Here is a 16,651-nt window from a genome sequence, read left to right as displayed (position 1 = left end):
GACTGACTTGTTACAAAGAGCAAAAGAATTTTAGAAGCTAAGTATCAGAGAGGAACATTTTCCTAACAAGAGCACATTTATCATTCACAAAATATGCTGTGTGTAAAAGATTTGTTTTTATGTAAGAATATTTCTTTCGCTGTATTATTATTTGTCTGTTTCAGTCACCTGTAAATACATGGTAGAAAGCTGAAAATGCATATTAAAGAAAGTAAATGAAAAAGTGGAGTGAATGAAATGGACGGCAGAAAGGAAAAGATTAGGGATTTAGGTCCTGCCTTGTGAACTTAAGCTTTCCCAGCATATCAACTGTTTTTATTGCTCTTATGTGTCCAGGCAAGTGCAGTCATTGAGATGGATATTTCACCTGAAAATGACAGCGAGGTATGCCATCAAAATATCATAGTTTATCAGCAGTTGCACCTGGCTGAATACCTGAGAGCAATATAAACAATTATCGCTGTGCAAATGACACATTTATTTGAAGAAGAGCACAAGCTCATGTGATAAAAGAAATCTGTGGTTGTGTCCTATTCAGTGGTATCGTTCCAATATTTACCTTAAGCAATACCAGATGGGTAACTGAATCTGGCCCTCATGAATTGGAATATATTCTCTTAACCACTGCTGCAAGAACATGCACAGTGATCAAAATGGTACAAATGACTAGTATGGCTAAACTGTAATTACATTTTTAAAAGCTTATGTGTTCATATGCGTAGTTTGACTTGTCTAGTATCTGTTTGTGAAATGATGTCTAGTATCTTTTTGTGAAATGATACAATAAGAAGTATATATACCCCTATATCCCTGATGGCCCTACTTATGACTTTGTCTTGATGTTTCCATGGCACAGGTGGCCCCTTTATGATTTTATCAATGATAACTGCAGCAGGAATCACAACGTTTTCAGCAAGAAATGGACACAGGTTTTGAAGAGTCAAAGGAAGAAATTACTGCGTTAATGTAATGAGTAATTAAGATTTCAGTTATTATATTTTTTAAATATATTGAATCCATCTTTTATTGAGGTTGTTTATTGAAAAGTTTCTTTCTTCCAGGTTTACATGTGGTGTTAGAAAACAGTTCAAGTTTACAAATCTTAGATGACACAGTGTAGTGTACTTATTCGTCATGTTACTAATTAGAATATCAGCATTTTTACCTCATAATGATTTTAAATGGATTATAACAATGTAATGAAAAGGGTAGTAGCTGCTCACCTGCTCACCATATATAGCAGAGATGCTGAGTCACAGAAAGGCACAACAGAAAAGACTCAAAAAGTTAGCTTTTGGCCAACAAGGCCCTTGTCAAAAGTAGACAATATACACACACGTGCACTGCCCCCCCCTCCCCCCCCCCCCCCCCCCCCCATATATATATATGACCACCAAATGAATTAGCTACATTTGAGTTTTCATTCAGAAAGCACACAACCAATAGGGGACTGCAATGGTATATTTTTAATAAACATTAATATGTGGCACTTATTAAGATACAAAACAGATTTAGTGGCATGGAAAACAAACTACACTTTTTTCCAAAGTAGTTTTGAGATATACTTACTGCTCAATTTGGGACACATAGCTGGTTGGAAATGAGTTTTGGCTTAGAAGCTTTTTGGAAGCTATTCCATCAAAGAGGAGTCCACTTGCAGTTAGTCGTACCAATATGACTCTTACAATCTCTCCTAGGTACTTTCCACTAATATATTTTTCAAACCTACAATATAAGAGAAAGAAAATGGGAAATATTTTCAGATGTCATTGACTAGTTTATTTTATTTCAGATTTAAATAATTTAGTGGCAGGAAACTTATTCTAAAGACAGCACTAACAAAAATATTTCATAAAAATTTGAGCTTATTGCATAAACATTTTGTTAAACAGGACACATACAGCAAAGCTAGGAGTGCTGTCATCCTGCTTTGTTTCCTCATTGTTTTTAAATGAAAAGCTGCCTCCATATTTGAGGCAATTGATGCACATCTGTGCAGCAGTGCATGACTCAGAGATAACTGATATCCTGCAGGTGAAAGAAATTTTCACTGTCAGTATATGGCCAATAATGGAAGACCTACAGACTTCACAGCAATGTCCAGGATGGATTACATTTCAAAACTCACAGCAGTGTCTAATGGAGTAAGGACTAGTGATGTTAACGTTGATTTGTCTGTTGACTGGGCATGTTAAGCTCAGCAGCCTCCTTGGTGCTATTTGAGAGAATCAAACTATGTGCCATCACCAGATTTCATCCTCTTATCATTAAACAACACAAATACATCACACCATATATACCTGCATTACAGTCACCTGCTTTTAACATATACAATTGTAATTGTAACACAACTTTCAGATTCTGCAAGGGAACAGGCTTTTGTGTGCAGAGGAAAGAAACCCTTTTTGATTAGGCAGCTGTAAATACCCCTAAAGGGGCTTCAAGCCAACAGTGTCATATGCCTCTTTCTTTCTTTTAAATTCAACATTAAAGAGGTGGCAAGACTACAAAAAAATCAACCTCTGAAGTCTGTGGCTCATGAAAACTGGTAAGAAACTGCTCACGGGCTACTTAAATATTTGGAAACAACACTTAGTGTTTGGTGAAGCACTCAGTCTGACACATACAGTTGTGATGCATGGTGGCTGACTAGGCAGTTATAAATAACAATAACAACAACTACTTCAGAGGGACCATAACTGTTTGTTTGTCAGTCTTAATTGCTGAAAGATCAGTATGTCTGACTGCTGCATAGGGTACTAATGTTTTACTACTAAAGCTGCCAAGGATCTTTGCTTGATAGGAGCAGTTAAGTAAACTACACTAACCTTATGGAGACAAGTAAATCACTTAAATGAGAAAAACAAACTACAGTTTTGTATGCTGGAATTAACTACAGAAAGATTAGAGTGCTGAAAATATCCTGCACAAATACAGCCATCTTGGGATTCTTAATGTACAGAGTAGGCAAAATAAAACTGGCATGGAAAACATTTGTGAGGCTGATGTGGACTTGATGTTGTTAATGAACAGGAGAACTACTGGAAACCATGATTTTGGTGCACCAATCGGTTCCTGTCACATATCTACACATGCATATATCCTATTTTGTATGCTGGAATTAACTACAGAAAGATTAGAGTGCTGAAAATATCCTGCACAAATACAGCCATCTTGGGATTCTTAATGTACAGAGTAGGCAAAATAAAACTGGCATGGAAAACATTTGTGAGGCTGATGTGGACTTGATGTTGTTAATGAACAGGAGAACTACTGGAAACCATGATTTTGGTGCACCAATCGGTTCCTGTCACATATCTACACATGCATATATCCTATTTGTTCTGCCCCCAATACTTTGCTGTGTCATTATGTTTGAGTAAGTGACAGGGGCAGATGTGTTTAGTGACCAGTTGAATGCAGGACAAAATTTTTCACATGATAAAACAGTACATGTTCATTGTCAAGTTTTATGTGAAGCACAAACCATGGAAAATGTGAGTAACACTGTTTCTGCATGAGTTTAAGACTACCGGTAGAAGCATTTTGGCCATACTCCAGCAAAGTCTGCAGTGCAACACTTAGTGGCAAAATGACACAAAACAGCCTCTTTTCAAATGGAAACTAACTATACGAAAATAGTTTGAACACCAGAAGACATTGCTTGAGTGAAGGAAAGCCTGGAACAAAGTCTGATGAAATCTCAACACTATTTACCTATGCAAGTAGGAATTAAGAGACTGAATGCTAAAATATTTTGAAAAAGCACTCTTACCAGTTTGCTATTGTGTATGAATTACAACATCCACACTATCTTTCACCTGTTGAGCTCTGCAGATTGTTTCTGACTGAGTGTAGCAGAATCATAACTTTTGAATTCTCAGTTTTTCATTTCTTCAGATGATTTCTGATTCAACATCTGAACTCACAGAACATTTATGCATCAGAAAGTCCCCATCAGTACTTCGAAAAGGTGCTGCATAAACTTAAGATTGTTGTTTGGTGCATAATGTCTTCTGTCTGCATTGTAATGCAATTCTTTCTCCAAAATGTTAATGCTAAATGGATGTCCATATGTAGATCAACTCACAAAAGATGAATGTCTCTGGTATTTTCAGCAAGATAGAGCAACAGTACACACCATCTTTACAACCTTGTCAAGAGTGCATGAGGTATGTATTCAGTGACAAGAGGGCAATCAACAGAGGCACAGTGCAATCTCCTGGCCACCTCAATCATCTGACCTCTCCTCCTGTGATTTTTACTTGTGGGATAAATTGAAGAGTCAGGTGTATTCAGATAATCTTGACAAACTGGTAAAGCCACAGCAGGACACTGAAAATATTGCTGATATCACTCAGGCAGGGTTGTTAAATATGTATCACAATTTGAAAAATTGAGTACAGCACTGCATAGATGTCAATTTTAGCTACTTCCAGCATCTTCTCTGATGTTCATTAACAAAGATCAACCCCATGCTAGCATTATTGTAAGTATTTTCTGAGCTAGTTTTATTTTGCCCATCCTGTAGGAAATAATTAAGTAATTAGCCAGAAGGGGAAGTTCTGTCTTGGACTGCAGATTCAAAGAGTTTTAAGTATAACAGTTTTAATGAGTCACTCACACAGATTTGTAATTAATAAGTCATACTCCAGTGTCCCACTTCTGTTCCTTCAACACACTCATCACCAATTTCTTTCACAATACAAAGTAACATTCAGTCTTGATTGACACTGATGTTGGCAATACATTAACGTCTAATTACATTCTGGGGAAAATGTCTTGTTTGAAGTATTAGATAAAAACAGGGGTGTGGGTTTGATTCTGGTCCAAAGTGAATGTTATTTATTTACTTATTTTTTCAATTATTCTTGCTCTATTTTCACTTTAGTAACAGAGAATAACTGTGTCCATTGCATAGCTTGCAAATTAAGTGGCAAAGAGATAAAAGCATGATATTTCCTGTGTGAAGGCCCACAAGGGAAAACGGCTTTAGTTGAGATGCCTGGCACCTTACATTACATCACCATTCAGACCATTCTCTGACCCCCATCACCAGTCCTGGCATACTCCCTATGTAAGAAAAATTATTCTGTCTATGAAATTTGATTTTAAAAGGTAGATGTCAGACTGAGGTTTATTGGAAGAATCCACAGGGAATGTAGTCCATCAGGAAACGAAGTGGCTTATAAAACACTCATTTGATCAATACTTGAATACTGCTTTCAGTCAGGGTCCTGTTACAGTTTCATTTAGTAAGCATGAAAGCATAATGGAGATGCTCATCCATCTCCACTGGCAGACACAGTAAGAGATGTGTTCTGCATCACAGTGGGGTTTACTGTTAAAGTCCCGAGAGTGTACATTCCTGGAAGAGTCAACCAATATATTGATTCCACCTACATATATTTTGCAGAAACACCAAGAAGATAGAATTAGAGAGATTCAGACCCACATGTAGGTTTAAAAGCCATCTTTCTTTCTGCAAACCATATGCAACTGGAATAGAAGAAAGCTAAGTAAAACTGCTACACAAAGTTTCCTCTGACACATGTCAAAAGGTGGCTTACAGAGTACAGATGCAGCTGTAGATGTGAAAGGTGCCAGAATAAATGAGTTATCAACTATTATAATTCTTATTCTTTTTTTTTTCATAATGGGGCCACTGGTTTAGTTAGGTGAAATGTAGATTGATACAAATTGTACTGTAAATTCATACTGTCAAAGTAAAGGTGTCAGATGTATTGCCAAACAAAAAGTGTTGATCTTTGTTTCATTGTTGTGCTATGCAGAGCATTGAGATATAGGCAAGTAGAATGTAACAGTGCTATACATGTACTAATACTGGAGCATATGCTGTCACTGTCTCCTCTCCCCATTTTTTGAATGTAACGACAACAGTATTGTCACCTTGGCCAAGTTTGCAAGGCATGTAAATTGTAAAGGATACACAGAAATGGTGCAATGTTTCCTTACGTGTAGCAAAATTTTAGTAACTGAAGAATCCAGCAATTCAACTCTGCTGAAGGTGATTTTCTTTTTAAATGATAGCTAGCTATTTCGTATCAGTATAAACATGGAATGTAAACTCACAGAAGCATTAGAAGTGGCTAAAAGGAATAATTTTGTGCAAATTGATGGGAATATCTTGGGGAGCACAACCAGAAACTGTGTGGACTGCTGCACTCCTTTTGTGCCACTCTGCACCTAAGTAAACAGGACCTGTATGGTCTAGATCCCATCACACCAAAGCAGTAAATGCAGCTTTGGATTAGATATGTTGTATTATTACTGATGGTCTATGGCCCACACCTAAGGAGAAGATATACTGGCTTGGTGGAATAGCTCCTCTTGACACTGGACAAGAAGTAGGAAGTAGAAAAGAAAAGACCAAAGTAGTAACATCTGAAGCTCATCTTCTATTTGGATATCAGAAGGCACATTCAAAAGTATACTGTGAAAAAGTGTCCCCAAACAACTGAGATACTTATGGCACCACCTCAGCAAATCAGACTTCCAACGTGGATGCCAGAATTCTTTATGTAGATAGCTGGATGACAACCTGGAGGACTCTCCCATAGCCACAAAGAAGAGTGGACTATCTGGACACCATTCAAATGAGTGTCATTAGTGTAACAATGGGCAAAGCTGATCTCATAAGATAGGTTTTCAGCGTGGAGCCTGTACACAGTGAATATGATTCTGAGCAGACGTCACCCCACATCCTACAGTTTCATTTATTCTCACGAAGCAAGATTTAGCAAAAGCAACCATCAATGTTTCTTTTCCCAAATTCTGGTCCACAGTTCCCCTGGATTTGTAGTCATTATATTTAGTTTTTATTTACATAGTGTACATTTGTTTTTTATGCCTTTTGTTCTGAAACAATTAATGCCAAAAATCATTATACTGTCCAAATTTAACCATAATGAGTTAGACTGACAACTTCCAGTCTTATTTTGAGAAAAAGCATCACTGTATAAAGATCCATTTTTCCAAATGAAGGTATTATAAGACATTTAAACAACTGTTACTCTGTATACATACGTGAATGATGTTGCAAGAAGAGAATTCTTGTCCACTTCACGGTCATAGTCAGTTTTAATGAAATCAAGGACTCCATTGTCACCAAAGGCACCCCATTCAATATCAATGATTACCTGAAACAAAGTTAAAATAACAGTCACAAACTTGCAATAGCTTCCTAATAAACTAAATATCAAACCTTTAATACAACACAGCTTTCATTTTGTTGTTTTGTTACATGAAAAGTAACTCATTGATTCATATTTATGTGACATACAATAAAATTTTGTGAGTGGAATTTGGTTTAACCCTGTATATCATTCCTAAAATGAGGTGACACTAAAAACAATCAGGGTGTTCCATTCCCTTAAGGCTATTGAAGTAGTGTGAAATTTCACTGCTGTGCCATACAACAAAATGTTTAATATGAAATGGATAGATTGCTACTCAGAAGATGGAGGTGGTGCTGAGCCACAATTAGGCCAAATGAAAAAGAATTCTAGAAACATTTCAGATTGTTCCACATCCCTGCAGGCTTTCATTCATAATTATATTTGTAATTGCCATGTCTGAAGTCCTCTGATGTCCTAATATTTATTTAGGTCAAGAACAGGAGTAGGCTGTGTATCAACTTTGTTATCACTTCCTGAATTTAATCATATTCCTGGTGTATCATTAATGTGACCCTCTTATTTTCCATTATCAAGACTGGACTCCAACCTTACAAGGCGAATTCCTTTAGTGTCATACCATTTTACCATTCTTAGCAGAATTTTACAGTCAATACAACTGAAGGCCCAGGCAAGGTCACAGAAAATGCCAACAGGGTATTTTTTCTAGTTTCATTTTATCAGAACAAAGTTTATAAGATTGTATATTACTATCTTGACAGAGAAGCCTTTGTGATTGAAACTGCACACTTTACATATGTCCAGAGATTGCATGTGTTTTACTGTTGTATGAGGTGCATTTTTAAAGTAAGTACCATTCTGAAATAAGGCCATTGGAGCTTTGTGATCACTGAACATGCTTGCAAAGTCCCTTCAACTGTTGACCATCCAAAAAAGCAATTACAGAAACTTTTACTTGTATGAACATGCATTTAGAAGTATTAAAAATGGCCCAGCCACTTGAAAATGTTGCCAATTGTAATTGTGAAACATGTGTTATTATTCATATCTTAAATGTGAGAGATGTGGAAGCTGCTGAAATTCATTGGCAAATTAGTGAAACTGCTACGAGACTGCAATGGTTAGAAAATGATGCAGATTTGGAGGAAGCCACACAAATGTGTGTGATAAGAAACTAAGGTGGGTACCATCTGTAATTATTGATGAGCCACTGTAGAAAGTCAATAAAAATTTCAAGGAGACAGGAGTTACACTATTTCATCATTATTCATGCCTTTGATCATGTTTCAAAAAGCATTCTGTATGAAACTGTGACAGAACACTTACAGTATCTGAAGTTATGTTCATCCACAGGCAGATTTCTATGAGGGTAGATTTCAGAAGCTAGTCACATAATACAAAAAAATGCCATAACATAGAGAGGAAATTATGCCCAAAAGTAGATTAAAGTCCAGGCTTTCAAGAGCAGAAAAGTATTTGTAATATTGTTTGTTTTTAATTGTATTTTACAATGGTAATTACTTTAAAAAATGCACCTGACATTATTGAGACACTGGATCTTCTAAAACCATGTTTAAAATTTATGCATTAAATTCTTATTTTTAGTTAGCATTTATAATACATAGAGTGGGATTAAATGCCATGTATGCATCCACACAGGTAGTGTCAGTGAAAAACTTTGTGTGCCTGATGATGATTTTCGAGATTGAAAATTGATAGCAGTAATAAAGGTAACTGGTATTATCTTATGGTGGTACAATATGATTTTCAATAAACTGTTTGCTAATTGGCTGGTTGCGAAGGCAGCTCATGGATATGCTACCAGCTGAGCACAAGAGTTTAGTATTGCAATGGAAATACTGCTCTAACCAGAAAAATTACTGCTTTTCAGTGAGCTAATGATTTTCGTGACGTCTCTTTTACAGTTGATGTTGCAAAACTATGTGGTGCTGGAGTTTGCCTGTGTAAGTAAATAATGGATCTGTCTAATGGATCTGCATTTGATGGTGCAATTTTTGTCCCTCTGGTTTCAGCTATTGTTAGGAAGAATTCACTGAATTTAGTAGACAATTAAATTAATATCATCTGTTGTACTGCTACAGTCATCAAGAACTGAATACCATTTTCCTTTATGGAATTGTGTGTTTCTTACTTAATAAAGTGCTTCTGCTTTGTTCTTCAATTTTTTTAATTTTTCACCCTTAGTATTTAATTTTTGCCATTTTGATGATATGGTCAAGGATTTTTCAGTACTGCTTGTAGAGACCCTGTAATTCTTGATTAGACTTAGTCTTCTTCATTAAATATGACACTCTTCCTGGTACAAAATATTTCGAACCCAGATGTTGGTCAAACATTCTCATGGAATCCACAGTGACTGCCCCAACTCATTGATTCGCATTTTAAGGAAAGAATTAAATGTTTCATCTACTGTACGTCAGTGGTAAAATTCTTCCCATTGAACAGTGTGTGTCATCACTTCTGGTTCTGTGAAATTGTATTTCGTCCTTTTTAGCTAAACCTGATTGATAGGGATGCTTTATCACAGCCATTTGACAATCATGGTCAAATAAACCATTTATTAAGGAGTTATCATCATTTCATGGATAGCAGTTACATTTTTAAATGAATCCTCCATAGCTGCTGTACTGTGTCCTATTCTTGTTAGGAATGTTACTGTGGTGTAGTAACTAATAATTTGTTCTAACACATATTAGTACCATCTCTAACTGCTTACTTAAGCTTGAAACATCTGGTGGTGGATGCTTGCACATTGTCAGAACTGCTATCCTGTGTGTTTCCAAGTCTGTTGCCAGATTACAGCACTCAAAGAACTGTTCAATGAAGTACTAATTTAAGTCTATGGCCTGGGACTTTATTTCACTTTCTGCACTCCCCTTTTGTCTGTAGTTGACCTACAGTAGTGTGATATTAACATGTGTCCATTTAGGTGCATCTGTTCAGTTTCTTCCGTGACTTTGAAACATATTCTGTAATGCTTAGCACATCTGTAGAAATATCTTTGATGTATGTCAAAGAATGCTTTTAATTATAAAATAGAGAACTAATTATTTTTTATCTACAGGAAATTCCAATTTTTTCACAGTAGTTTTATTTCTTACTTCTTTAAGAAGTACTAAATCAGAACACTACTGCACCTGTTTCTCTCCATGTCGTTGGCCCTCCCAGTGCTGAACTCTGTCTGCTCTCTCCAAATAGCAAGCATTGCTGCCAGTGCCAAGGATTAGCCCAATGGCAGTTCTGTTGTCCAGCACAGCACCTTGTACCAAGGTTCCTGTAACATTAACCTTAATAATAGCTGATAAATCTATGTTGAACATTCTAACACTGGCTAATACTAAAAAGATCCATCAAGGGACATATAGAAGCACTTGGTTGTGATTTGGAAAGCACTAAAACCTTATGCTTTATACCTGTTGTGTCATTAAGAACTGCTAAAACTTCAACATGTGTATCACCACGTCTGTGAATGGCATCCTTCAGCATTTGGACTGCATCTTTTCCAACAACTGAAGGGCAGTTGAATGTCTTTGTCCATGTCACAAGAATTCCAATATCAAGTGCTTTTTGTATCATTGGGAATGAGAATGTGAAACCTGTGAATAGAAACAAAAGACTAATGAGAAAAAAATAAAGACATTAAAAGCCTGTACAAGAGTATAAGCATATAACACTTAACCAACAGTAACATAAATTTGTTCTTTGTCCTGCTGAGAATGCACAATTCAGGGACAGGAATTCTCCATAATAAAGAATGAACATTTTGTGCTGGGATTTCAGTTCTGTCTTCCATCTGCTGATAACAAAAAAAAAAAAAAAGTATGCTTTCAAATCCGTATGAAGATAAAACACACTAAATAACTTACAACTGACATTACTTCAAGGACACATTTATATCTTAATTCACTTTATTTACTGCTGTGCAATTTAAAAATTGGGTGACAGAACTGGATCTGAATACTTTCAGGATGCAAAATATGTAGCAGAATGACCTATGTGCTCAGAAATTTACAGCAAGATACACAGAACAACAAATTTCATCAACAAGATCTATCTGATACTGACTTTCAGAAAAAAGAAACATCATTTCAGTTAACAAAAAGAGTGTTTCTTGGAACTGTAAAATTTGACATTATACAGGTTGTAAATTTTAAGCTGACAAACCAGAATAACTCAAAAAATAAGCTTCACATGAAAAAATGTAAAGAATCCAAGTTTGATTATTTTTGAGGGGGGATATCTGCTGGTGCTAAAATTAGCCCACCACCCCAGCACCCTGGGGGTGAGGTGGGAGGCAACTTTAAAATTTCAAATGGCAACCCCCATTTTTTATTGCAGGATCAGATTCTACATAACAAACTATGTACATTTTGTCTTAAGCCTTTTTTTTTTTTTTTGGTAGTTGGTGCTGTAATTCAAGAAAATCTTTTCCTCAGTTAGTCTTTTACTTTGCTTACTCAGTTAGTTAATGAGTTCACTTGTTAATAAGTAGGATGTTTGGTTAGTTAGTAAGCTTGTCACAAGATTTGTTTGATAATTTAAAGTTGTGTGGTCTCATGATCATCAAACAAACAAAACTTATCCGAACCTGCAGAAAAAATGAATATGAGAGTCAACATTTGTAAAACTCTAATTCCTCTCTCTCAAACCTCACCCTATGGGGAGAGAGGGAGAGTTTTAGTTTTAGTGAATCAAAATTTGCAAAGTAAATAAGTATTTTTTTATTTATTCGTAACCATTTTCCATGCAAAAATGAGAACATGGATTTTCTTGAATTACAGTGCCAACTACCAAGAATCAAAACAAATGTTTAAGACAAAATGTACACAGTTTTTTATGTAGAATCTGATTCTACACATTTTTTTCATGTGAAGCTTATTTTTCGATTTATTCTGGTTTGTCAACTTAAAATTTACACCCTGTATAGCAGTGATAAAATCAGAAGCCCTCTGCCCACGAGGTATGCTCACTCTCCAACACAAAACATTAAAAGAGCAATTAAAATAAAAGAAATTAATATTATAAGAAAAATCTTACAACCAAGAACAAAAGATAGAATGTGTTATCCAAGACCCAGAGCAGAAATCTATGAGTCTCTGAAACTGTGTTTTTAATGCATACGCAAAGAATCCAACTCATGTGACACACGGAAAGGATGGACACCAACAGTCATACTCTACCAACTGAGCTATCCAATAATGTCTCACAACTCATCTTCATGGCTTTACTTCTGTCAGCGGAGCACTTGCCCATGAAATGCAAAGGTCCTGAGTCTGAGTCTCGGTCTGGCACACAATTTTAATCTGGCAGGAAGTTTCACTTCATTAAGTGCTGAAACACTGAAGGTGCAATTAGTACCCACTCTTCCTGAAGCTTGGTGAGTAGTTGTTGGAATGTTTATGGATGAATTCAAGTGGTGCACAAGTGTCCTCTTGATGTTTTATGATATTCAAGTGAGAACATCAGTGATGCCAGTTCATCAAATCCACCTAATATGTACGTTCTATAAAGTGTGGTAAAGTGTTTTACTTTTTCATCATGAACATTATCAAATTGAAGCATACAAGTTCTGTTTCAAGTAGCTGCCACAGTATGGGGAGATGGTGTTGTCTAAAACTTTTCCATGAATGCCTTTGTTCATTTTTATATTTAACAATATTAATAGCCCAACACCAAACCAGAAAATATAGCTTTGCATCACTTCCAATGAAGTTGTTATGCTGCTCTACGAACTAGTGACAATATTGCCTGAAGCCTTCTAAGCAACACTGCAGTTTCAGTTGTGTAATCAGTGGCTTCTGGACAGCACCGAGAACATAAATAATAGGACCATCACTTACTGATAGCTCACTCCATCACTCATCTCACTATCTTAGATGCAATTGAAATTTCATGCATTAGTTGACAATGATGTCTGACAGTTGCTCTGTAAAATATGCCTTTGAATGTATGAGTTAGTTTCTAAGGTCTGCTACAGCCATTATTAATTTTAATGCCTTCCTGGTATTTTTGCTTCACAGTAACATTGCAAACAACAGTCTTGGGCAACTGCAACTAGTGTGGAACATGTCCAGCTCATTCAATTCTCTTCACAGATTCATTCTAGGAGCAAACATTGATATAAATGAGTCAGTGTAAGAAGATCCCTGACATTTACCAGTGCTGTTCCCAGTTTTTAATTGTGATGTTCAAACAGCTGCAGGCAAAAAAAGTAGCTGTCTACAGAGCTGGCGCAACACTGAGGCATTGACATAGAGATGTTTACAAAACTGCATTATGTGATTGGTTGCGGTAGGCATGCAAAGCTCTCACCCAGCATACTGCAACTCTCAGGGGTCAACTTATGTCAACTCAGCTATACAGTGGTGATGCCTGCAATTGTATACTCCCAAACGTATAGCAGTGTGTGTGGGGTAATTTATTAGGTCTGTTACAACCATTTATAGTTTTAACACTCTCCAGGTCTTTCCGCTTCACAGTTAAATTGTGAAGGGTCCAGGGTAAATGCAACCAGTAGGAAAACCCTCTAGCTCACTAAATTCTCATCACTGATTCTTTGTGGGTAAAAACAAGCCTGAAGTTATGTACTCCCAAATTAATAGCCTAACATCACACAAAACTCATCCAGTGGTGTGCTGAGAGACTTTCAGACGCTCAAGAGTATGTTGTATTAGCAAGGTAAGGGTTCAGGAATCAGTGTGGTACAAGAAACAAGATAGAGGTATGTGGCAATCAGAGCCTGGTGAATACATATTAGTTGAGGCAACAAATAAAATGTTTTAGATGTATCTGTGCAATGCCAAAAAGACTGTACTGGGAGGTAGGGGCCTGATGACATAGGTTGTGAAGCAGAAATTTAGGCCAATTACACCTTTTATGGGGAGCACACTCTGCAACAGGATGGTCTGTTATACATTTTACCACATTTTAATGATATATATTCATCCAGATGGTTGTTCTGTGATAATACCAACATTGGATGCTGTGTAGTAGCTACAGCAAAGCAGGGAGATGATGTGATTGATTTCACAAGTGATCACAACCAAACTATGTTCCAGAATGAATTATCATTGCTAAACTGTGCACATGTTTAAGCAGGACATCCAGCTCAAGAGAACACTACTCAGTTGACTTCAATGGCTGTTTTACAGCCTATGCCATCTGAATCACCTTTCCCCAATATCAGCTTTTGTTAATTGCTAAAGTGGCAGTCCCTCTTGATATATAACCTTTTTTTCCCACAACCCCTGTGATTTATTCTATGCTAGTCTGTTCTCCAAAGCCCATTATCCTCTCTCTTGTTCCTCTTCCACTCCAACATATTAAACCCTAGGATAGCCTCACTCTCCCCCTCATAGTGTTCCATTTCACCCTTGGCCATTTGAATGTTCTTCATCATTATCTATCTCTCTCTGTTATTCTGCATCCTCCAAATTCCCATGTCATATTTTCTCAGTACTTTTCATAAATGTTCCCTATATCCCAGTGCAGATGCCAGCACCTTCTCTCCAAACACATCTACATGCCTCACAGGTACATTTCTTCTTGACTCCTTCCCTTTCAATGGCTCTTAGTTCGTCCATATCCCACCCACCCCAGCTATGATAACTACTTCATTACTTGCACCATTTGGAACACAATGCTGAAAGAATGTTATCTAAGAGTGTATGTGTATGTGTGTGTGTGTGTGTGTGTGTGTGTGTTTGTGTGTGTGTGTGAGGGGGGGGGGGATTTTGTACACTTGGTCACTCAGAAGGACTCTCTCTGTTATTTCATCTACTACTTATCATCCTTTTGTGCATGGTTTCCTGATATCAGTAGCTCTTCTATTCAAAGTTTAGTTATTTTCACATACGTATTCTGTATTTTTCATTGATAACTTTTCACACTGACAGTGATATTATGCATTTAAGTGTACCCCCATACAAAACTTATTTATCATTAAAAATATTGTCAAGTATAATTAATTGAACCACTTTGAAAATAGGATCAGTATATAAGATACAATAAATGATACAGTAAAAAGAGAATTTGTGTGGGATGTGGTCAATATTTAGGCCTCAGTATCTGCTAATTTGGGCATTTACACCTGGTTGCACTGATATGAGCCTTTTTAAGGTTATGAACAGAGTTGAATTAGAAGAAAATTAATTTTCACCAACAACATTTTATAAGTATTAATGGCAGGTCTCCATAATACTTTACTACTTTTTCTTTCAGACCAGCAAACTATCTTAAATGTAAATGGTGAATGTAATAAACACTAATATTTCTTGTCATTGTTTCATACATTACCCAATGGTAGTCTTGCTCCAGTCAAATTTTGTTCTTTTACAAAATCACTTATGCATTCTGCCAGAAACCCAAATAGTCTGTCACCACATCCTACTTTTAATTCATCATCGAGATGGTAGTGCTTGACCTTTTCATCAGTGACTTTACCACCATCCAGTTCAAGAAGAATTACACGAAAATTAGTACCTCCCAAGTCCAGGGCTAAAAACTTCCCTTTTTCTGAAACAAAGTGTGCACAAAAAGTGAATTTAGATTTTATCCAGACTCAAACATACAACTAATAACCAAAGAGTGCTACGGTTTTTGTCTAGTTACCTGTTCCATCAGGAAGTTCTGGTATGTATGTATTTTCCATCTGAAGAGAAGATGGTTCCTCATGTATTCCCTTTTCAAGCTCACTTTCAAAGACTCGCCCTATTTTCTTCACAGTTTCCATTGTGAACTGGAGCTCACACAATGCAGCTTCAATCTGAAAATGCATATCGTTAATGAGTCACATCTTATTTTAATAATAAATTTTAAGACATGAACTGTAATCACATTAAAATGTTTCTTACCAATGCTTACCATGCTTCCATAATATCATTATTAACCTTGTATATAAAAAAAATCAAAACTACAAAATGCTTCAAAGGGAAGTTTGACAGCTTGAATTTACTGTCCTATAAATGTTAGATGATAGAGATGGAGCACTAATTTAATTGGAGAAGGAAAGGAAAGGAAATGGGCCATGGCTTTATATGATGAGATGATGAGACTTACCAAACAAAAGCGCTGGCAGGTCGATAGACACACAAACAAACACAAACATACACACAAAATTCAAGCTTTCGCAACCAACGGTTGCCTCATCAGAAAGAGGGAAGGAGAGGGAAAGACGAAAGGATTTGTGTTTTAAGGGAGAGGGTAAGGAGTCATTCCAATCCCGGGAGCGGAAAGACTTACCTTAGGGGGAAAAAAGGACAGGTAAACACTCGCACACACACACACACACACATATCCATCCGCATATACACAGACACAAGCAGACATTTGTAAAGGCAAAGAGTTTGGGCATAGATGTCAGTCGAGGCGGAAGTACAGAGGCAAAGATGATGTTGAAAGACAGGTGAGGTATGAGCGGCGGCAAATTGAAATTAGCGAAGATTGAGGCCTGGCGGATAGCGAGAAGAGAGGAT

General features: G+C 36.6%; 1 protein-coding gene across 1 annotated transcript in view; it reads right to left on the bottom strand.

Moving 5' to 3' along the window:
* The window catches only part of LOC126174905 (hexokinase-1-like), a 272,384-nt gene that overhangs the window by 17,978 nt on the left and 237,755 nt on the right, over positions 1-16,651 (bottom strand). The window contains exons 3-8 of the mRNA XM_049921343.1: positions 15,789-15,942; positions 15,474-15,692; positions 10,592-10,774; positions 10,316-10,452; positions 7,048-7,160; positions 1,570-1,725 (exon numbers count right to left, since the gene is read on the bottom strand). Coding sequence (XP_049777300.1) covers positions 1,570-1,725; positions 7,048-7,160; positions 10,316-10,452; positions 10,592-10,774; positions 15,474-15,692; positions 15,789-15,942 — 962 coding nt within the window. The remainder of the gene's footprint in view (positions 1-1,569; positions 1,726-7,047; positions 7,161-10,315; positions 10,453-10,591; positions 10,775-15,473; positions 15,693-15,788; positions 15,943-16,651) is intronic.

Source organism: Schistocerca cancellata, chromosome 1 (assembly GCF_023864275.1).
Source record: "Schistocerca cancellata isolate TAMUIC-IGC-003103 chromosome 1, iqSchCanc2.1, whole genome shotgun sequence".
NCBI classification, from domain to species: domain Eukaryota; kingdom Metazoa; phylum Arthropoda; class Insecta; order Orthoptera; family Acrididae; genus Schistocerca; species Schistocerca cancellata.
The sequence above is the reverse complement of the archived record's forward strand: the minus strand, read 5'-3'. Positions and strand labels throughout refer to the sequence as shown.